We start from the raw sequence: 24,454 nt of genomic DNA, 5'->3' as shown, positions 1-24,454 counted from the left end.
GTCCACCTATAAATGGTCACTGGCTACGGGGCTACTTCAACGATTGCAAGCACGAGCGGCGCATGGTACCGCCGTCTCGATTAGGTGAAATGGCTCTGAGAGAATTCACGGCATGTGGCGCAATATTGCCACGTGTAGATCACATCGTGCCAGGTCGAAGAAGGCGGAGGTGGCGGTCAGGTTGTCGAGTGGTGGTTTAATATACGCTATGAAAGACGCTTACTGTATACTATATACACATACATATACACACGATATACATGTAAAGCGATACCATACATTACACTGAAAATCTCATAAATTTTATACGACTGAATTCGTGCTTGCGGTGATAAAGAACACTGTATCGTAGATAATGGGATTATTTTTTACCTTTTAGTCATTTCTGTATTTTTTAGTGGTTAAAAGAAATACCATTGTAATAATTATTAGGCATATTCTTGTTCATAAAAAAACATGATGATACTTTCAAAATACAATAATATTTATTTTTAAAAAATGTGCTATTCAAGATGCTTTATTCAAGATTTATTCATAATTTATTATGTGATTTTAGCCAATTAATACATTTGCAGAATAATAACCTCTAAATACATACTAGGTACTGCTAATCAACGGACAATTGGCGTGTCATAAATCGTTACTAGACATTAAAGTGGATTGTCCTTAAGCGGATAGATACATGTGTCGGATAGAATGTGCGGGTGTTTCATTGTTCAACAATTATACATGACACGTGTATAACTCATGATTAAATCGCTCAGGAAATCTCTTACTACCTACATTGATCGCTAAAACATAACTGCATATAATTCCATTGATGAACAACTCGACGTAAAAGAAAACTTTAGTTTAAAAATTTCTATATTTTTATACTTCTGCATATAGCTAGATTTTACATGTCTAGTTTTATACGTTTATCTTCTCTTTTGTTAGATTTAATTTAAAAATAATTAGCACATTCTTAGAACATTTACTTTAAAAGAATTATGTGTTATATTACAAAATTATATTACAAGAAAATGATCTAATATATATAGTGGTTCATCGAACACTATCAAATTAATGATTGACAAACAGAGAGACGCTTGCAAATTGAATGAACCGGTTACCATTGTACGTAGATCTTAGTTTAGTGAAGCGCACATCTCGCGCTTGACTTCGAAGCTCGCGGGGACGGCGCAGCTAGACCAAAAGAGCATCTGCTCGAAATACCTTGTAACATTCTCTAGGAGCGTATGTACACCGACACACCTAGGTACATGCCTGTAGAAATTTCCTGTCGCGTTAGAGTACAAAGCCCCACGACGCGAAATTTATTTAGGGCCCGCGCTGCACAATTTGCTGCGAATTTGCCGCGACGCGTGCGTCTGGAAATTTACCCTCTCAGCAATAAGGTGAACTAAGCGAGATTAACCGAGCCAGAAGATTTTTCAGACGACGCAAAATGTTAAGAAAAGATCCGTGAAAACAATTATTACGGCACATGAGAAATATATTAAATTGTTATCGATGTTGTATCGATGTCAAGCTCAACTTTTCGAGATACATTAAGAGATATTTATCTTAGAATAATTTTTCTTCAACAATACATTACATTTCATTTTACATAAATTATAGACAATGATGTATTATTGTCTATTATACTCTATAATAATGTCTATAGTAATCTATATATAATATTATCTACATAATATATTGTCTATAATAAAAATATGTAGATTTCAATAAGACAATTTTTATTCTCGATTTCTTTGAAAAACACGTATATATGAGAAACCGTAGAAAATGGATTCTCAAAGTTGTCTTTTAAATCTTTCTAAAAGTAAATGTTGAACCCTCAGTTGAATCATTGTGCTTTCAATCTGTCGATTCAATTTGCTCTACCCCGGTTTATACTGTCACGCAAGATCTGATAACTGTTTGCACTGACAATAGGGACGTGTACACGTCCAATGCAGTTTTACCCGTGTCCTTCCTTATCCCATCCTTATGTCTCTCCCATTTTGCGCGACGTGCAGCAAATTAGTTCGTTAGGTGCGGGTTGCAATGTCTTGCATAATGGATTCCCGACGTGAGCAAGGCCCTTTCATGTCTATAGTCAGTTCAGCCATCTACTCGACTAATTAGCTTGCCTTGACACAAACACGACAGTTGCGTAAATTATTGCACCAATACAAATTGCGCCCGATAGAACTGACCAAGCATGAAGAACTCTCGCTTTTGATCAGCTATCTTTAACATTTGGGGTTTTGTGATACTGCAAATTAAAATACAATAAAAAACATGTCAAGGTTCTCTCTTTCTCTCTCTTTTCTCGTTAAAATTTTACTTCCATTATTATTTCGTCTAACCAATTTTTTACATGAGCATCTCATTATTTTTTAAATAATTTTTTAAATAAAAATCTTACTCTCCTCTTCATCTTGAAATATATATAAACTTAAGTTTGCATATCATTTGCAGTATTCATATAGATTTTCTATAGCTGTGCAATATATGAAATATGATTTATCGTCTGAAACACGGCTGCGAAATATAGATATCTACGTTTGTCGTCCTATCAGATTAGAACGCAATTGTAATATATATAGAAACCGTGTGTCTTTTTTTGTAATGTTCATATTACTACGCAGAAAGAAATTAAAATATCAAATCCATTGAAATGTGTGTTTATACATGCTATCTATTATACATACATCACTAACATTATGTATTAAATCCAAACCTCGAAAGATTCACGTTAATACAAATGCAGCGGGTCCGACAAAAATTCAAGGGTTGATTCACCCTTAGGCTTATCCGTCGTATTGTGCATCGCGCGCCCATGCCATGCCATTCGTACATTATGCATGCCGGCAGTATGGTAAGGTCGGGAACACGGTTGATCGTACCGCGGCGTGTAGACGTTTAACCGTTGCTCCGTATTCGTATGTGCGGCTTTGTGTCAGATAAGACTCGAGCACGCATTCGATCACAAATGCAGAGATACGTGTGTGCGGTACGTATCTTACTATCAAGGGTAATAAACGTAACCGAACCGCCTGCGGAATCAATTCGCATAAGTCGAACCAGAGCGGCGTCTTGCATTCCGCGAACATCCAAGAATAGTATATACCGGAGCGAATTCGCTTCGCGTATATAATTAGCATTTGCCATCGCGCCACGAAGCACCCATTTGATCTTTCTGGATGGTAATTCGAGGATTCAATTACGTGTGCGCGCATCGATTCCGCGCCCCGGAAACTGATATCATTTCAATGAACGTCATGCTCGTATTTTGCGGCGGTATGGCCCGCATGGGATATCTCGCATTTACCTCGGGTGGCGGTTTACGTCAGTATGTGAAGCGGGAGAACATGACTGAGAAGAATGGCCGGCAAGTTCTCCGCTGCGTATTTGATTTCCCGTACTTTAATTAGATTTTTCCTCATTTTGTTCCACCGACGTTTTCCCGCAGAAAAGCTCCTCGATGGAAAGATTATATATTACCACAGCTAAATGCGCGTATATTTTGCTTGTAGTAGTTAAAGAGCAAATTTCACAGAATTAACTTTAGCATGTGCGTGCATTGTCTATTGTTATTACATTTCCGCCGTTCTCTCTTCATTGTTAATGCTTATCTAAAAACTGTTACGCATATGCTTCAGATTTAAAAAAACATTGAAAATTCTATCCTAAAAATAAAAGTAACATGCAATTTTCTGTCGTTTAAATAAGTATTCAATTTTATAGCGATATGTTAAAGGGACTTTATGTGACAGAAAATATTAAACAGGCGACACGTCCGACTGTCTATACATATATAGTCGTGTGCGCGCTTCGATATCACGGAAGCGAGCCGTCCTTTTTTCCCCTAACACGCTACTATATAATGGATATACAAATCATATTAACGTCAGGTGATGGCATAATTCAGTTTCTGTCGAAATTCCGGGGTATTCTTTTTACGCCGATACTACGCCGATAAGCATTATTTATGAGATCTTTATTTTAAAAAATTGTTTTTTTTATTAAACTTTCTGAAACTTATTAAGATAAAAGAAATAGCTTTCTCTAAATTTTCTTTGAACATTTTTGATAGGTATGTGTACTTACCAAATCGAATATCTAACTTAACAATTAATTGAATTTTCTGGGATTTTAAAATAAATTTATAATATAAATGAATTTAATATGTTTGTACTTCGACAAACGAAATTAAATTATAAGTAATTACATTTTACATAGAAAAGAACTAGGAAGAAGGAAATTGTATCTATTCATTACTTAGTACATTTACTCAATTAAGAATATAACTCAATTTAGAAGTGTGATTTAGTTTGATAGATTAGATTAACTTATATTTTTATACTCCGATTAAATTTTTCAGCTTCAAGCTTATTGATTATGCTACTTTTACTGAAAACAAATATTGATTTTTTTATTTCCATTGTCAATACACTTTCTGGTAAAAAAGATTTTTGCGCTTTTGAATCGAGAGTTAGAGATATTTTTAACAAATTGTATTGAAAATTGCGGAATATAAACAGACCTTTAATTGCTCCATATTGTTTCGTGAACTACTCGTAGCTCTGGCAAAAGCTGGAGACCTGCTCTAATGATTTTGCATTTAAGCAGGATGGTAGAAACAACTTTGCGATAATGGTTCCTTAAGTAGCGTTTTAATCGTCCAAACATACGTTTTGGCAAAATATACTACGTCTTCGTAATTTCGTCAAAAAGTTAAATGCTTTGCGCGGTGGTAATTCTAATGTTAATGCTTCTATGTTGATACACTGTTTCATGCTAATGCGCGAATAGTATTGTGCAGTAGAAAGAAAAACAGGTTTTGTTTATGTTAACGTGTTTATGTGGGTTATATAGTACCTCTATCGCTATTTGCGTGTAATATACGTTAGTAAATTTGTATGAACAGCAAATATGTTCAGATATGTTCACATTACTTATCGATATCTTTGCCAAGCAATGCCCTATCAAGATAGCCCATTTTGCATAACTATAGAAATTGCTAGCTATAATTCTGCAGATAACAATGCAGCTGCATATTCATGAAGAGGCGCCATACAAAATGCAATAGCCATTTATCTGTCGTTATATAGGAATCCAGAATTTCCAATTGCCACGATTCCAAAAATCGCAAATATTATCGCGCCGCAACCGTAATGCGCGCAGATTGCTCGCTCCGAAAGTTGGTGAAATTCCGGAATAAAATTTAACAAAAGATATACTCGATGTCTATTTTTTTTTAATACGAAATATTTAATCAATCGCGTGCGACCTCGCGCTTCCTAAATAAGCTATGACTGCGGAGAATCTAGTTTCGCCGGGATGCTTTTACATGATACCCACGTTCTGCAGACACCGGCACAAGGGGGATTCCGAAACGACGCCTTCTCCCTTCCGTATTCCCAATAGTAGAAGATTCCACGTACAACCAATCGTGTCTGTATACGTATAGCAAGCTCGGTAGCAAGTGCATAAAACTGCTGGCTTTAACCAAATGCGTGCTCCAATTTTTTGCTGAACTTAATATGAAATGCGGAGACGAGAGTTCGGAAAGATCGAGGGTATTTTGTCAAATTTGGGGCAAGATTTTGTGTTCGCATGGTATACTAATTTCGTATGCATAATCGATGAATATCGATGAACTCTTTCGATGGCGAAGCTTATAAGCATAAATTAAACTTTGATCATTTTCGCAATATTGACGAGCTTGTAGCTATCGCGGTATACGTGCCCTATCCCAGAAACCTTGTTGCAAAATCAGAGGATGATATTTCCATGCAGAAAATGTAAACTTGGTTTTATATATGTGTTACTTTACTATAGTATCAACCTATGTTTACAAATAATGAAACTTGAAACTTTAATGTTTCCACTTTTGATCAAGTTCTCTTTGTTATGAAAGAAATACTTTGGTTTGAAAGACGGTTTTACAATATATATTTCGTTACTTTTCCCAATAGCTTCGCTTATCCAATGAGATAATTGTACTTGCGCTCGCCTAGCTCTTTCTTCTGTAACTGTATTTCTTAAAGAATACAGTTAAGCTTTTATAATTTTAAACTGTATTAAAGTTTTTCAAACTACTGTATTTTGCGATTAAAATATTCGCAACAATTAGATAATTATACCGCACAAAACTCTCGGTGTTTTTTTTTTCGGTTTCCGTACTGTATTATTTTCTTTCAGCGGTGAAGCCTGGCACATCGAGTGCGAAAGTTACACGCTTAAACTGCATTCTGCGAAACGTGTGATTAAAACAGGTAACACGATACGTCAACCGCGGCGTATTTCACAACAATAAACTCTAGAGATTCGTTTTCAGATATGCCATATCAAGTGACACCCGAAACTACTGAACACGTATTTCAACGGGGCGCGCGATATCGTATGGCGCGTATATTTTCCCCGAGCTAAGTGCTGTTCGCAGTGTAAAAGCGGAATTGATGTATTATGCCGACTGGCACGTTCCAATTCGTGCCGTGGCCACGGTAATGCTTGCGGTGTTTCGGACAGCTCCCACTGCACCAGCATTATGATCATGACAGAAACTCGAGCGCATAATTCCGCGTACTTGCGCGTCTTGTCTGGCGTCTGGTATTATCCGCTATCGGACAGCCCTGATGATGACTGATGGAAGTCGGCCTATTCGATTTGTCGTGACGCGAAGAGAGGGAAGAGGAGGGGGTGGTGGAACGGGGGTGAAAAAGTGGAGTGGATCGCAATTACGGGGCTTCTGCCGCGACGACGTCCGTGGCACGAAGCGGGGAATTACCTCGTCTCGACCGACAATTAGTCCGGTTTCGAACTCTCTGCCATGCCGCGCCGCGCCGCGGCCGTAACCGCCCTCCATTGTACGAGGAATCTTTTGCCGAGCCTGCGCGCGGCAGAAATAGGATTACCGTTTCTCTCTTCCCCTCGAGTCCCTTAAATCTCATTTCGAACGGACATGTCTTTTCCTCTATTTTCTGTGGCCCAATCCTCTGCCGAAGGGAGTTTTGTGGCAAGAGCATTAACCCGCTTCGATGTTGAGCCACGGTTCTTACATTCTAATCTCTCTTTTTATATATGAATAGCTCTGTGTTAAATGTTTAACTTTTCACGCTGCTTTCTCTCGCCGATATCAATTATTTCGGAGCATGAATCTTCGTCGTTAATTTCTTGTCAACGCTAATGAATTTATGCGCGACGGAGTTTTATCATTTGCAAGACGCACATTGAGATATATAAACGACGAAGTTTATTTCGCTGTTGACGGCACTGCAGCACGGAAGCTATTCTCCAACGTGTTTTCAAAGTTTAGAAGCTGGAGCTGTCTTCTGACAATCAGAGTAAACGGATGGAGGAGTCGGTGCGACCGGCAAAGATCCTGGCTGTTCGAGAACAACTAGTTGCAAATGATAAAATAACAGAGTTCATTGAATCTCTCGTTCGTGCGTTCCGTTAATTGACGAGAATCAGCATTGTTTCTTGGTAAGGTAAACTTCGACTATTTTCCTTTCTCATTCGCGCTTGTTAGAAAAGGTAAACAGTCCATTTTCGTGAATCATTTTGCAAAATTACGTTAATTACACGTTTTTAGTATTAATATTTACATTATTTTTTAAATATTCGACTTGTATATATTCAAATCGCGATGTATTATTTTTGCGAATTTTTAATTTATTAAATTTCCACGGCTTAAAAACTTTGAAAATATAACATTTTTACTGGCTCTAGATAGTAAGAGCACTTTCATAAAGCATTACATTTCAAATAGATTCTGATTGAAATAAGCAAATTATTATACTAATTTCGGTATAATAAAAACGTGCAGTTGACACTCTATACTTTCAGACATCTATTTTTTAATCGCTAAAACTTCTGAAACATATCATATTCTTTGAAAAACAAGCCGAATTCTATTAATTATATCCGCATTTTTAAAATGCTATGCGCGTTAGCTTCACAGAAGCTGTACAACTTTGCTAATTATCCGTAATTAATATCTGTATTGCTGAAATATCGCGCAACTGTATTGGTGAAACGGCAAAGAATTTAATTAAGGTTTGACCTTCTTGTAACAATGCGATCAATCGTTGATGCTCGAAGACTATATCCGGTTAATTAAAAGCTATTAAAATGGAGGACTCGGAATAAAGGATTCCGGGAATCTCGAGAATTTGCTCGCGCTCTTCGGTTCATTCTTCCGCGTGGAATTTGTTTTATCGCACACGGCTAAACTACTCCCATAAATTACTTTCTCCATGCGATCAGATAATGTCCTCAAATTCACGCGCGCAACTTCCGCCGTAGATCAATCTCTTCCCCAACCTCGCTGGTTGAATGGGCGACCGAGCGACTCGCACTACTTCGAGAAACACCGTAACATTACGCCGGATTTCGAAAACAGATTGTTTCGAAAACTCGCCGGACAGATTCGCGCAGATCACTTATAAATCATGACTTTTTTTCAAACAAATAAAAAGTTGAAAGACAATTTATTATCGTTAATAGAACCGTGGACTGAAGTTTTATGTATATTAGCACGATGTTAGATTTATCTTACATATCCTATGAATCTATAATCAGTTTTTTAGATGCTTTTGTTACGTTGTGCTGTTATAGAGGCATAACACATTGCACGTACTCTTGTGCAGCCATCGGTCGTAAAAAATTGAATTTTAGATTGACTAAAGCTTTAAAAATTGAACATGGAATGGATATGAAGCTAAATTATGCATCATGCAAATGTGTCTAAATGGAACGGCGTTTGAAAATAGACGATACCACCGCGGTTCGGTATATTCGTGGAGATGATAATAATGAACAATTCATCTCTCGCCGTTTGATGAGGCATATATGTCGGAAACCTCGAAGACGAAGGACGAGCAATCGATGATCGGTTATTTACGTTTCCATCGAGGGGGAAGGACGAGCATAAAAATGCTACAAAAATGCAGTGACATGTAGGAAACACAAAATTTCCATCGTGCCGCGTGTAAATGCGGTACGGCCGGAAAGAGACGGGTATATCACGGTAGACGGCTACCACGGAAATTGCCCACCTGCCCAGTTTCCACGATCTCTTCATCCCCCGATCCCTATTTCAACGCGTAGATATATGATAAATCGAAGTGCATCGAGGCACTTTCTCATCCAGAGAAGGAGATACGGCCATGCAAACGTGTACTGGATATTTTATCTCTCGTCTCATTTTCGCAAAATATATACTTCCGTAATTAACAATTGTTATTAAATGGTGTATTGTAGTAATATTATAATATATTTACATCGTCCAATAAAAACAACGGAAGTACGTTGTTATTGTTACACATTTTCGTTGTACTACGTTTCATGTGCTTTCTCCTGCTGCAGGTAATTTAATTCTTGAAATGTTAATAATGAAATGTAACTGCTGGAATATCACTTATATAGAAATGAATGGATGAATAAATACGGTAGCTTCTCTATTCCTCCGAAAATAACAGACAAGTTTTTCCTTTGAAGTAAATTATGAACGACCAGTCTTTTTACCTTTCCTACCCTTGATCAATATATATGTCATCGCACAAGATTTTAAAGACAGATATCGATAGGCGATCTTATCAAATAATGAATATGCAATAGCAAATTTTTACTGCAAATAAAAAAAATTAATTAAATGTATTTTTAGACTGCGATAAAGCGATTGTAATATAAACACTTTTTCAATTTTTTCGCGATTATGTGGGAGTACAATTCTAAAAAAGATATAATTATTTTAGTCTATACGTTCATTGTTGCGCAGACATGTATATTTGTTTATGCATATTATCTTTTTTCATCTTTTAATTTTATATTCAAGCAACACTTTCTTATTCTCTGGTTATTTTAGGAATGATATTTCTCAGACTATATATAACGCACCACTTTAATAATATCGCTTCATGCAGCTAGTAACGTTTCCATTATTACTATCTTTATACGACCAGTGGACGTAGCACTGGAAAATATCGATTCTCCGTGGAAATCATCTTAATGCCGACTGGCTGGTCTTGAATTAAGGTCAATAACCAAGATGGATGAGGCTTATGGAATTTCTCTGCGGGATATTTGTAGACCTCTATCTTCTTGTTTTCCACCATATCACATGAACTGTCCACTTGCTTAATCTTGGCATTTCCTTTCCATTAGTCCGCAAGTAATTGCATTGATGGTAATGCCATTGTACTAAATACATTTATTGAATTCGTTTTTAACGTAGATGTAACATATATGCGTATAACAGGATCGCACAATTAATATTTTACTGTGATCACCATTATTAATAATTATGTTTACATTATCGTTATCTTATGAATATGCGTATAATAATGTATTTTAAAACTTTTGTAGACACTGTTAACTCAAAGTTTAATTTAATTTAATAAACATTTAATTTAATGAACATAATTTAATTAAAATTTTCGTAATTAATATCTAGTTTAATTAATTTTAACGAAAATATATTTGACATTAAGGACTGAAATTAATTATGTAAAATTTTTTAATTTATTGATTTAACACCGCGCGGACACCGTGTTTTTGAAGCACTCACCCGGCCACCTTGGTACTTTTAAGTCCAAAGGGGTTTCGAAAGCGTTTCTGTGTTACAAAAAATTTATAAAAATTCATATATCATCTTTAAGGTTTCAAAAAGTGATTTCTATACTTACATAGGCCGGAACTGTTGCAATTTCTTTTTTCTCCATTCCCGTGGGAATCAAAAATGTGAAAAATCGATTTAGGCCACGGTGTCCGCGCATGCAGTGTTAATGCACATACATGTACTTGTACAATAAATATACAGATTAAATATTTGAATAGTTTAGCATAGCGGTAGAAAGTCTATGCTATATACAGTTAGTTCTTGGTCGAGGGGTGTACATCGGCACGCGCATCCCGTCGTATTACTGGATAGACCATGGGTATAAGGATAGAAATTAGGAGCGGTCTAAAGTTTGATAATTAAGAGAGCACTATTCGCTAGAGTGGTTTGTAAGTTACGATGGAGTGCGCGTGGTTTAGCTACCGTTATCTTCTATATACGTGATACTCGAGCGCCGCTGCATCTTAACTTCGACCTTCGATCCGGTATTCGTGGTCCTCTCTGCGCTCCTTGGCTGGCGCAGTTAATGCCACTCCTATCCTCTTAAGATATCGCATTATCACTAAGAAGCTTTCCGCGCAGGACGCAAACTCTCCGCAAGTATAAAAGTGGATCGGATTAAAACTTAACGTGGATCTTCGCATAATTGCATTTCTAACAAGCAAGCCCATTGCGACGAGGCAACGGTGACCTTTCTCGATTACACGAGAAACACGGGGCTCTATTAAACGAAATGTCGAGCCCATTCCGCCAGTCAAAGTCCCTCTTGTGGCGAAAACTCGTTACAAAGTGCCGAATTAATCGATATATCAAACCGGTAAATTTGTTCTTTTAGCTTATCACAATTTTATCGTATTAAATAATTTGATTTACGATAATATATAGATTTATCGTTACTTTTTGCATTCTCATAAATAATTAGAACGAAATGTCAATGTACTAATCGGTGAATTCTCGCTGTTACGAATTGCAATGCATTTCATTGAGGCGCGCGTCACTTTGTTCAAGTTCTCTTCACGTCCATTTATCTATTACCTCCTCTCGGTTCTACGGCTCTATCGTTCGCAACTTCTGATTGAAGCCCGACGGTGTGTTGAAGTTAACCAGAACTTATAGCTAGTTTATGCACCTGTCTCTTCCCTCTTATAACCTCTGTAAACGCGGCTGCGGCCTTTGCCGCAAGCTGCTATTCCTGCGAGCGCGAGATTGCAGCCGCCTCACCGTTAGAATTCGCAACCTGAAGCACCGTCGAAGAGCGTATCAGTTTCACGCACCGCTGGTATCATAATACCAGGCACGATTCAATATAGTTAGCACATCTTCTATTAAGATCTGTCAGTAACGGGCTCAACTTTCGACGATCAATTATCGCGCGGGAATAGACTTTAATGTGAGCATTCACGCGAGTCTCTAATATCCATACCAAATTCTGAATTTTGTGAATGTATAATAAGATATATCGCGTCTTTTTCTGATCGTATACGAGTCTATCTTTAGATTTACATTCCACGTGCCAAAAAAGGAACATGGCATATATATTCTAAATAGCCAGAGGGTCATTCCATAATTTAAGATATCAGGGATTGAAATTAATCTGCTATTTGCTTGGCGTATTTTTATTACATTTACTGGATTGATTTGAGCATAATAGGAATTTGTAAAAGCAAACTGACATTCATCAATTATAAAAACAATTATTCGTTCGTGAATGAAAATAACGCCATATCAGTGAAATAAAATAGTACACCAGAATATTTCTTGTAGTAACAAATACATCATTTATAAAAATATTAATAACTTCCTATAAAAAGCTCGATATATTTGATTCCAGGTATATGACGAATTTAGCATTGTGTTCATTTTAATTCACCACGTCACTGACACAATTGTAATTATATATATCTCGAGTATTGTCGCGATTTAAACTGCTTCGCATTATTTTACAATCTATTAATATATATTTATTATAATAAACTATGAACAAAGCTCTTGAGTTGCGCGGTATTTTACATGGTATTTCTGGTATTTTATGTAAACTCTAATCAAATTCCGCCTTTGTTTTCCAGATAATTCACGGCGTACACATCGAGCCAGCGCACGAAGTAAAAAAACGTAGCATCAGTCAGCCAGTACGCATTCTGTTATCTTACGACGAGAGCGTCTTTAGGTAAGTTCGTACACATATGTGTTTCCACAATGTATTCAACGATATTTGTCGACGGCATGAAATTACGGAGGAGTTACGGATCGACTATATCAGGATATAAATCGAGTTCACCTCGCAGCGCAGCGAATTGCCGCTAACTATCTTAAGCGGCAATCTCCTGCGAGCAATCGAAAATAGAGGAATGTTCAGGTCTAATTTGATTTATCCGCGAATTTGGATGCTTCCGATTCCGTGTGACGTGGAATATTTATCAAGATATTAAAATGAGAGAGAGAGAGAGAGAGAGAGAGAGCGCTTTAAAAAATTTTTCTTTTTGCATCTTAAACATTATAGGTGAAAAACGGTTAGAAATCAATGTTTCAAAGTATATATCCATGAAAATAATGCAAATTTCTTAATATATTTTAATTCAGTACAATCTTATAATTTCTTGGATTGTAACATATTATAAGATTACATTACAGTCGTGGAGGAATAGTTTTTCCTGCCTGATAAAAAAAATTCGGCATGTAATGAGGTTAATACACTCCGTAATTTCTTCTTGTGATGATTAATCTTCCATGCGCGCTTACGCTCGCAATTCACTCGAATAAATACGGTTTTTACGGACGTCGTCTTGTCGTCACGCTTACAGTGGGTGTGTCCAATCCGCTACGCATTTTATACAACGCACAATGGAATCTTTTGCACGGAGCTAATTTAGTAAAGTGCTCATAAATATTTTCTCTGCCGTTTAATTTTCAAATGGTGGCAGAAATTAGCTCGGCCGTCGTGTAATACTTCCGTTACTGCACGACGCCCCCGGGTTACCTGTCACTTACTCGCGTCGTGAAAAGAACAGTACAATTCACCACTCTCGCAGGAGGATAGTCTCTATCCGTAATTGCCGCTCTTGCAGACGTTATTTCTAATCCGCGCGAAAATTACTGTAAGGTGCTCCTCGAGGTGCTCCTTAAACATTTACATCGCGAATATACGATCGCGTTTGCCGTTTCCGAGGGATACTATTCGAATCGAGAGAGGTATATGGTCTAGCGCGAGAGCTCCACTGCGAGCTTCGATATTACCGGGTAATGTCTTCAAGAGCTACAGTAATGTAACTCCAGATGGCGAATTTTGCACAGTTATTATTTGTATTATTTTCTGTAAAGTACTGATACTCTTACCTCCTAGGTTATTTCTCGAGATACCATCCCGGAAATTTAGAGAGCTAGGTTGCAGATAATCTCTACTGCATCCCTTTAGTGTCTTCTGCCGCAACTGCGGAAGGTAATGCGTTAAGGCTATAATAGCTGGAAACATGATAAGCAAAGATATCGTTACTGCTCCAAACGGCGATTCCGTAGTAGCTAATGTGAGACATAATATCGAGATGGTGTATAGCTAGTATAACGTGATATTTACACATTAATAAACGATCGCTTATTGACTTGAATCGCAGTATCATATATACGCTGTTACGACATATTTTACTTGAAAGCAAAATATTTAATCATATCAATCTCATAAATAAAAATTTTAAAATTTTAAAATTTTTTCAAGAGATCTTTTTAGTTTACTCTTCTTCTTTTATAAGCTTTCTCCGCGATCGTATTGTGAGTCATCTATTTTGATATAGGATTATTGTTACGCAAACGGCAAGTGTCTAGGGACTTATAAAGCAATTATTTTTATTGCCCTTCTCGCCCGTTACTGCAAAGCAAATAATCCTGCGTCAGCTATCCAGTGACAATTTCTGAAACAATCGTTTCACTCGTGTATAGCGCGCATGGAAACGCGTATAACGTCGCGCAGTTTCGATAGTCGCATATTCTCAAAAACCGTTTCCGTTCTCGCGATCATCGGATAACTCGGCGTACCGGCGTGTCACGAAGTGCAACGCGGCGACGTAACCGTTATGAAACGACTATTGCGAACTCCTATCTTGTCGGCGATTCACAGACCATTGACCCGTACTCCAAGTTTGATGCGGCGCATATATAAGCGACGCTCTCTTTCTCTTTCTCTCTATCTCTCTCTCTCTCTCTCTCCTCGTGTTTTGCCGTCGCGAACGTATAATTATATCCCAAGGATGACGCATATATTAACGATTCGCTATATTCCGTGGTAGCCCGGCTGGAACACCGTCGCATTACGCCAGTTATGGTAGGGCAGGATTTCTATCGCTCCGCTGGGTTTGCCAAGATTTCTTAGCGTGTGGTTTTTTTGCACCGTGCGTGCACGGGAATACATGAGTTATGCGGAGCGGAAGCGCAATCCGGATAAGTGCGCGATGTACTCGAGTTTCATTATACCGAAATTTCACTACCGCTTTTCGCGCGGTGGAAGGATTAACGAAGTGCTTCGTTAGGATACTGTAAGAACGAAGTGCAACGTACAGATTTTTATTCGAACATGAAACACGAAAGATAATCGAGCAATGGCTGCGGAGAACAGATTGAAATAGCTCGGGCAGAAATAATCAGAAGCCGAGGGCGGACATCCGAAGTATGTCATTTCGCACGGTGATGACGTGAATTGCATAAGATTCAGTTTAAAGTGTCGACCGCGGCGACAGAGCAACTTTTATAACTTTCGAGACTGAAAGTTCAGCAGTTGTTAAATGCCTCCGTGGCACTCGGCGAAACTTTTGGAGTGTCGGCACCCGTACTTTCTACGTTGCATTAACCGCGCGTCTTGTTCCTTGGACGTGTATTCATCTGTAAACAAGATCTTAGCTATGCATAAAAGATTTTTCATTAGTCAGCTTCCGTATAAATATTGTAATATGGGTTCAACGACGTCGTTGAATATGTCAGTTGCGGCAAATATTTAAAGAGTTTTTCGGTTTAACAAAGTTAAACCGTACAATCAATTTTGGTAACAGCTCAATGTATACTTGACACTTTTTGACTATTCTTTTAGTCTCGTTACATTTTTTAATTTGTATTCAATAGACCCTGTTTCTTTTATTTTCAAGCTAATGATATTTCCAATTTCGAGATGTCATGTTAACGAGCGTTCAAAAGCCGTGCTTGGGCATGTGCTTGAACAGCTTCAAAAGTTGAAGTGACACATAATCGCGTCGCGCTGCAATGGCGTGTATGCATGTAAAAGTCAGACCAACACTTTCCGCGAGATAAGGTCATGTCGCGCTGTACAGGTGCGCGACACTTTGTCATTATGCACCTCTTCCTGTATGCCATTATACCTGCGACCTGCGCATCGCGACGGAATCTTTTCTATTCGTGCACGCGTGGAGGAGCGTTGACCTGTAACAGCGCGTCTCGTTGATTTCACTTTTCACGTGTGGTGTGCAGGGTGTGCTCGTCGAATATTTACGATGTTAGTTAGTTACGCGTTATCGCGGTAACACCTTCGATATCTGCGATCTCGTAAAGCGAAATACAATTTCCGGGGATGCATTTGTTGCATTGTAGCGGAATAATAAGACTTATCTCCTACGAAAGCTTTTGTTCCGATCTACCGAGCGAGTAATATAATTGCATCGGGTAGGAAGTTAAAGAAATATTGCAGCTGACGTGAATTTACGTGCATTGACTTCCGTCGTTTTAATTATGTGTGAATTGTAAAATCGTGTTAAGAAATATTTATACGAAATAATAAAATATGTGTATTCAAGTGAAGAATTTATGTTAGGCATTAGGTATGAAAAAATTTTCGTGAGGTTTTACATCCTAGATATATTGCCGGGTATAAATATTTTAAAATCTTTTTTAAATTATTTTGTTGAAAAATTCTGTGACACGTCCATGCATCGTTGACAATATTACATGCATGCAGCAGCTCTTCAAAAAGAGCTAAACAAATAAATCCGCAGGATTTTCAATACTATTCATCTGTGACATTTCTCATTTTTGAAGGATTATCCTCAGGTTTTGAAATATCAGTCATAATTTTCGCATATCACACGTAATTATGTGCATAAAACCTTTGAACATATCGTCGTATCAAAATTAATTCTAAAAACTGTTTATATTTATATATATTACGAGAACAATCCACTATATCAAACCTATCACGCAGATTGAAAACTCTCATTTGATAGGATAACATTTTTTTGTTACCGTGTTCGCGTGTTCCTCGATGCGGTGTTATTAGCAGATTCGCTCGCGAACTGGATGAAAAAATTGCGAGCAGCATGGAATAATAACGTGCAGCGAAAACAGCAAATTAATTAACGAGTGAGTCGGGAGTTAAAATGTGACGAGATGGATGGTTCGAAAAAAAATTACCTTTTCGCGCGGGAGCGCAACATGGAGCAAATTTAGTGACTACTGCATTTGGCTGGGTATAATAGTTACATTAACCTGCGCGTGTGGCATTTTACACATGCCATTTTATCCATCGAAACCGTGCTGCCAGATTGAATATATATTTTTCTTTTACTAGCGAATCGCTATTTTATCATGCGGCATCGCGTGATCTGCGCTTTTTCTCGGTTTCACTCGATAATCTCAATTATTAACTCCTCTGTTTTTCGTATTCGATCGCGCTTGTTATTTGCGGGATCGATTCGGTGAGCGATATCTGTGTCGGTGATTATAATCGGCAATATTTTTTGTACAGCGATACAGTTATATTATATTGATAAAGCACTTGCGAGTATTGCACTATCTCCCGCTACGGACTAGTGACTAGAGTATCCGCAAATATAGTTGAAATTCGCGACCGTACGCGTGCGTGCATTTTCCGTTTCCGAATATATTACGAGCTGATTCGATCAATTTCTGTTACATCTGCTTTACATAAATAGATGTGTGGACAGAAATATATGCTTCAGCAGTTAATCCTCTCAAACATTTAAGCCTATGATGTGTTTACATCTATTTCCTGTTACAGATATAAATGGTTGTTGTTTACATTGGATTTTATTTAAGTATCTAACAATAAGAGAGTTCATTAAATGCTTAATAAATATCGAGCTAGAAGTAAATTTTGTGTGTCGCATCTTTATATTTCAAGTTCTTTCCATTGGTTTATTTTTTTTTAATGTTTGGGATAAGATTAATCTTATCACCGTGTCTCCAACTGATTGCTCCAATTTTTTGACATAAATCTTTTAGTACCTTCGCTTTGTAATTTCTCCTCAGAAATCGCCTTTTTGACTTTTTTCTACGTTTTTATATTGATCTCTTTCACTCACTTCCATATGTTGATCTCCCTTCCCTCTCCTTGCTTTATAGTTTTTTCTCTCTCTCTCATCTCCCTTCTGTCCTCTTCATATAGATAACATTGCAACAGCAAATGTTCTAATATACTTTCGCACTCATACCCGCATTCGCATCTGTCATTATCTACTATATGTTCTTTCTTACTAGCGATTCCCCTAGATTGAAATGGTTGGTTCTTATTCTGTTGACCATTAACCACTCTACTTTCGCTACATCACTAAACCGTGGTTGACTTCTTTTCCTGTTATATATTTCTCTGAGGAGAGTATTTTCTTCCGTTATATGTTGCCTTCCGCTTTTAGGTATTCCCTTGTCCTTCCTTTCATTTCTTCCTTAAATATTTTCCTCATGTCCATCACTGGTATCTTTATTTCACTTTTATGTTCTTCTGTAGCTATTTTGGCCAGGCTATCTGTTTTTTTTTTGTTCCCTTTATTAGTTCACATAGAAACCTTGTTATGGAAGTTTTAAGTCGACGTTTAATTGAGCGAAATGTGCTCAATTTGCGTCAAATTGCAGCGCATTCGAATTTTGACTGTCCTTGTGCTTGTCTCTTGTAATTAATAGCGGCTCCTCATTGCCGATAATTAATCCCGTATCGCCCGTATACGACTAAATGGAAAAAAACCTAGAATTAACTGGCGAAGAGAGATCTATTGATATTGTCGCTATCCGACCGTGGGGCGATTCCTCTCGGGAGATCATAGCTGGCGTACCATCCCACAGAAAGCGGCGAAATTTTCGCCGTGTAGCGTCCAAAATTTGGCCGCGCGCCAGAGAAACCGCAGTGATGTTGTATAAAAGCCCGCTCGCAGTTACGCGGCCTTATTGAATTTCGGCATCGATATCGACGTTGGAAATGGAGCTCTCAATCTAGGGGTTTATCCATAGCCACACGTATGCTCTTATTTTCCGGATACAATCATTGAATACCGCATTGAATACGAATACTTGATGTCCGTACAAATCATAAAAAGGGTTAAAAGTAAAAGATATATAAAACTACTGAGAATGAAAAGTGGTTGTCTTAAAAGTGATATAATTTAAAAAAGTATAAACTTGTAAGGCAAATTCCGCGAGCACTTTTCAAGTATGCGCAAATCACGGGTTCGCAATTTGTTTCAACTTCAGCAATAACTCTAGATAAAACGAAGTGCTTAAACTTAAGAGATTGCTATTCGTGAACTTCCACGTTAATACTGGCACGCAAGAAGCCATAGTCTTCAATATAATTGCACATATTGGAATTCCCTTTGTAACGCTATACAAAGGCACTGGCGCAGTTTCGGCAGTTTATTAAGCGTGAACAAACGTATCAAGCTTGAAAGTTAGAGATCTTACGTCTACATTATTTGCATCGAAGAATTAATCTTCATCATCAATACTTGGAAAATATATCCTTTCATTTAATTTCCTATGATTATTTCAGTAGCTGCTCTTTCAGCGTGGCCTTTTAACCCAGCTGAACCACACCTGCAATTTGTCTTTCTACTCTTGCATGCAATGGTAGTCTATAACTAGATTGAGAAGCAAGTTTACAGTTCAACTTGAATTCGTTAATAGAGATAAGTTCTCGGAATATAACGAAGTGGAGATCGTAGATTTATTTGCGTTTGAAAATTATATAAACCAATTTGAATGTCTTTTAACGACTCCTTGTCTTGATTAGCGCGCAGCATCCATCTCGATATTGATTATTTCAGATATAGAAAGCTCGGAGAGTCATAGCTGTTTTTGCCTTTGCTTTTTCAATATAGAGTGCCGCGCTTCAATAAGTAGGAAGTTCTAGATTGATATCGATGTTACGGATGTTACTTTCCAAATTAAACTCTGTTGCGACTCATATCAATGTGCAAACATTGATATGACCGAAATACATGGATTTTGTAACTTAATACTCGCTTTCAACAAAGTGAGAAATTAGGAATGTTATAAATTTTATAAAAAAGAATGAGATATTTTTTGTGTATATTCACTCGAGACATTAGCATTTGTTTAGAAAATATAAGATTTTTGGGCAACATAAGCGCAGCCAGGGATACTCTTTTTTATTTATAAAGTAACCTACTGGATTATTTGTTATTGGATCAAGGTAAAGTTGTTTTCAATTAAAGTGATATACATTCCTGCACAAATAACGGGAAAAATGTTTGTTGTTAATTTAATTTGCGTTAATAATTTTCGGTGAATATGTTAAAGCACATTATTTAATTGCTCTTGGCAAGAAGTTGAACATTAATTGTCTTTAAATATAATACTGTGACTAATGTAAGAACTTTATCCGCTACATGATATACAGAAACGTTTGTTCATGTGTTATAATGAATTTGCAACGCGTGTGGCACACAGTCAGCTAGTTTCTCACGAGCGCGCTCATTCGCAATGAAAGTGTAGAAAACACGGTAAAGGGAGAGAGTCTGGTAATTTTGTGCCCTTTGTGCTCGTTCCCATGTGCATATTTATGTGCTCCTGACCCAAGTGGCGCTTCATCAACGGGTCCCAGTTAGCAACAATTTCTGAAACGTTAACATTCTTGCCTCTGCATACGAAAACAAGTACTGTGATACTGATAGTTTGCTTGCTGCATGGCTGGCTCCCTTTATATCCACGTGCTCATCTCTAATTCATGTATAAAAACGGGATAACGAACAAAAAATAGTATATAAATGCGTGCTCTTATATGTATGTATGCAAATTAAACAAAATTTTGTTTTCATATATTTTAAATTTATTAAAAGTCTTTTTACAACGCTTCAAATATTATTATATTTAGTGGAATTATTTTCAAATTGTAACAAATAAGAAAAACATTATTAATTGAATTTTTTCTATCAACGAGTGTTATTTATATGAAATATAACTTTAAATTATAACACTCTGCATGCACTCTTTCTATTATACATGATATATAGCGCTCATAAATACTATAATTATTTTATATGAAGTACATATGTATATTATTAATAAAACGGAAATCAATTGGATTGTTATCGAATAGAACATAAATTTACATACCGTATGCTTGCGTGAGTGCTTTCTATAAGAAAGTTTTTGATAATATTTCTTAGGAAAAACCTAAAGTCGAGAAACTTTCTTTAAGGGTGAAATTTTTTCATAGAACTTTCTATTATAAAGTTGTTCGTTGGGAGAGAACTTTCTTCTATAGGTGCTAATGTGTTATTTTTTAATGTATCTTATGATTTATAAGCTATTTTTTCTCGTCAGCTTTAATTATAAGCTTTATACGAAACTTGTAAGAATATGTTTCTTATTTAAAATCAATATTTTTATTAATCCTCATATCAAATAAAGAATCAAATAATCAAAGTTTTCCTACAAGAAATTTTATTTTTTATGTTTTCTTCCTACAATATAAAAACGTAAAAAATAACAAAATCTCGTTTATTTACAAATTATTTTTTAATACATATAGCTTTTATAAATACACATTTTAACACTTTAGCTTTTTATCTTCTCTCTAATCAATATGTTCACATAAAGTACATATAAAGTTAACAAATTAAATTACTGTTAATGAATTAATATAGCGATAACGAAAACTGATGGTTTGTTGAACCCAGCGCACCAGTTTCATATTTCACAAATCGTAACGCCTTTTCGCGACAGTGTCGAAAATACCGGTAAACCGTGAAAGCCCGGTAATTTTTTGCTTTCACTGTTCGCCACCTATGTGTCTACATATAGCTACGTGCGACAAAGACCGACGCTAGCGGCCATTTATAAAATATTAGCGAGGTGGCGTTTTTTTTCAAAGGCAACCAAGTCCATGTTGGCGCGCGTGCTCAAGCTTTGCCCGTTTCTACGTCAAAGGTCTCGCCCTAATTGGTTGTTTGCATTTGCACGCGTAAATTGTACATTTCTCTCTTTCTCTCTCTCTCTCTCTCTCTCTCTCTCTCTCTCTCTCTCTCTCTCTCTCTCTCTCTCTCTCTCTCTCTCTCTCTCTCTCTCTCTCTCTCTCCCCCTCCCTCCCTCCCTCCCCCCTCTCCCTCCCTTTCTCTCTTTTTCCAGCCCTTCTTCCTAATCCCCTTTCTCTTTTCTCTTCATCAGTACACTGTCTACGCTCTATCTTTCTTCCGGCAAATGTTTGTCTTGTTATGGCTTTATACAGTGCTGCAACAGGCCGCAAATATCTTCGGGTGACATTTGTGTAAATTTACCGATTCTATTTGCCAATCGTAAATTAACCATAATATCTAGATATTTAAATAGGCTTACCGACATGTTCGGTGTACTAATGACACTAAGCTATACAAAAACATACAAAGGACTTTATAAAATAGACAAATGAAAGTGTCGTTTATCGATAAAAATATTCAGATTATATTTAAATCATCAACGCTATGCTCAAGCTAAATTTTTAGCAACAGTATTCCAATTACTAAGTATCTTTTTTTTATGCGCGTTTGTATTTCGTATGATTCGAGTATATTTTACGTGGAAACTTCACGAAGAAAAAAACGAGTTATGGAATATCTTCATAAGCACTGGTAAAATGACACGTGTGTATATAGGTCGATGAAATAATTCGAAATATCAGAATTGTTGGCCGAATTGTTGTAAGTTGCACAAGATGTTACGTTGAGTTACAGATCAAAGAAGCAATAATACCGATATAGCTTTTATTTGTTTCGCAGTATTGGAATTGCGCAACCAATTAGACTAATTGCAGAATAGTAACGGTCAGGCAAGTCTTTGAATAAGTTAGTGTGCCGTAAATTTATCGTATTAATCAAGGGAAATTGATCACCTTGGAATCCATGTCGATGTCACGGACTTCCATCGTTAACCATTTCCTCACAGGATATTGAATTGTGATATACATGTATATACAGTTTGAATTGGAATTTAGAAATTACGTTACTTTCCCAGTTTTCTTCGCGAAACTATCGCGTAGATCCTTATCTATCGTAGAACCAGCCTCGCTGCCTTCTACGCTGCTAATGAATGAAACTTTCCTCTTGCTTTTTTAAACAATACTCTCTCGTTGCTAAACTTCGTAACGAACTTCGGCAATCGCTTTATCCCGTAGACGGGGGGTGGCTGTGTATTAAAAGACTTTTGCGAATACTGAAGGAATGTGGACTGTGGAGGGTACGGGGGAAAGACTCGCTCGGAAACGGAAATACCTTTCGAAGCTTTAAATGTTGAAGAAACGGTGCGGGTCTGAAAAGGAAGTAAGCAGAAGGCATGCTGGGCTTGTTCGCTCGCGAATAAATTTGGTTTCAGACAATATGTATAAATCGTTTGATTAATAATATTATTACTGAATCCACTAAATTGCTGCACTATTATTGAATCCTGCTGGTGTAAAAAATGTGCATAATAGGTTTTACGTTTAACAATCTTTAAATACATATATATATCATAAGACTTTTTTATTTATCTATTGTTTTTTATTTTTCATATATTTTAAGATATCCGATCGCGTGAATCTCTAGTACCTACATTCGTAAAATCATAAGTTTCTTAAAATAAAATTATTTTGATCCGCCGAAACAGAGTAATCCGTGTCCTAATATGTGAATTTTCGTAATTAAAATGATTTTGCAACTTGAAAGACGATAATCCACTTGCTAAATTGAAAAGTTGTCGACCTCTTTCGTATCTATAATGAACAATTTCATGAGTCAATATGCATGCCCTTCTATCTTGATGAATACAAGCGGCGAGTAACTATTCCGTTTCGCTAGTCTGAAGATGTTCACATTTTCTGCTGGCTGGAATATTTATAAGGCACATTGCATACTAATCTAGTCTTTCAGACATGCTTTGTGTTTTGCTTTATAATGTATTTGCATTTGAAAGTATCCTTTTTGTATTTCCACGCGCACAAGGATTCGAATATTTTGAGTAGAGCTTTCAAAAGTGTATTGCATACGAAGCATACATTTCATTTTGATAAAAATAAATGTTACCTATAATATTTTAATCAATATATAAATTCTTTTAAATATATGTATGTACATATACATGTTATTTTCACAAATGGAGATAATTAAAATGTCCCGATAGCTAAATAAAGGTAATTGTTTTAAAAGTCAGATTAGAACATGAACAGATATATGTGTATTACTATTTCTTAAATACATTTCCGAAATCTCCGCAAACGCATCTTGAATCTATCTACGGTCTTTGCATTATAAAGCTCTTCGTACTCGCGCATATCTTGTTAGCGAGAGAATCACGTACGGCCGCCGTCGGCGTTCGTTAATTGCCGTAATTGCAATAATTAATTCGATTCATTCCCAGCTGCGTCTGATTAATTCGGTCCCTTCGCCCTCTGCACGCAGCCATTCGCTCCAGCCGGTGCGTCATCGTCATAAACGTGCTTCGAAATTTCGTCGTTCAGAAATGAGGAAAATGCAGTAACGCACTTCCGTTTGAATTCTTTCGTCATTGCATTACATATGGATGCACGCGAGATCAGAAAGTATTATTAAAAGAAATTAAAATTAAATGTAAAACGTTAAATATCTC

General features: G+C 36.9%; 1 protein-coding gene across 2 annotated transcripts in view; it reads left to right on the top strand.

The window, feature by feature from the left end:
* Invadolysin (leishmanolysin-like peptidase, invadolysin) overlaps nt 1–24,454 on the top strand; it is a 262,515-nt gene that overhangs the window by 112,102 nt on the left and 125,959 nt on the right. For both annotated transcript variants that reach the window (XM_071700201.1, XM_071700202.1), the window contains one exon: nt 12,682–12,782. In XM_071700201.1, the coding sequence (XP_071556302.1) occupies nt 12,682–12,782 (101 nt within the window). Of the gene's footprint in view, nt 1–12,681; nt 12,783–24,454 lie in introns of those variants that run through there.

This window comes from Temnothorax nylanderi, unplaced genomic scaffold, assembly GCF_030848795.1.
Source record: "Temnothorax nylanderi isolate EJ_2023f unplaced genomic scaffold, tnyl_v1.0 TNYL_tig0021_pilon, whole genome shotgun sequence".
Classification (NCBI taxonomy): Eukaryota; Metazoa; Arthropoda; class Insecta; order Hymenoptera; family Formicidae; genus Temnothorax; species Temnothorax nylanderi.
The sequence above is the reverse complement of the archived record's forward strand: the minus strand, read 5'-3'. Positions and strand labels throughout refer to the sequence as shown.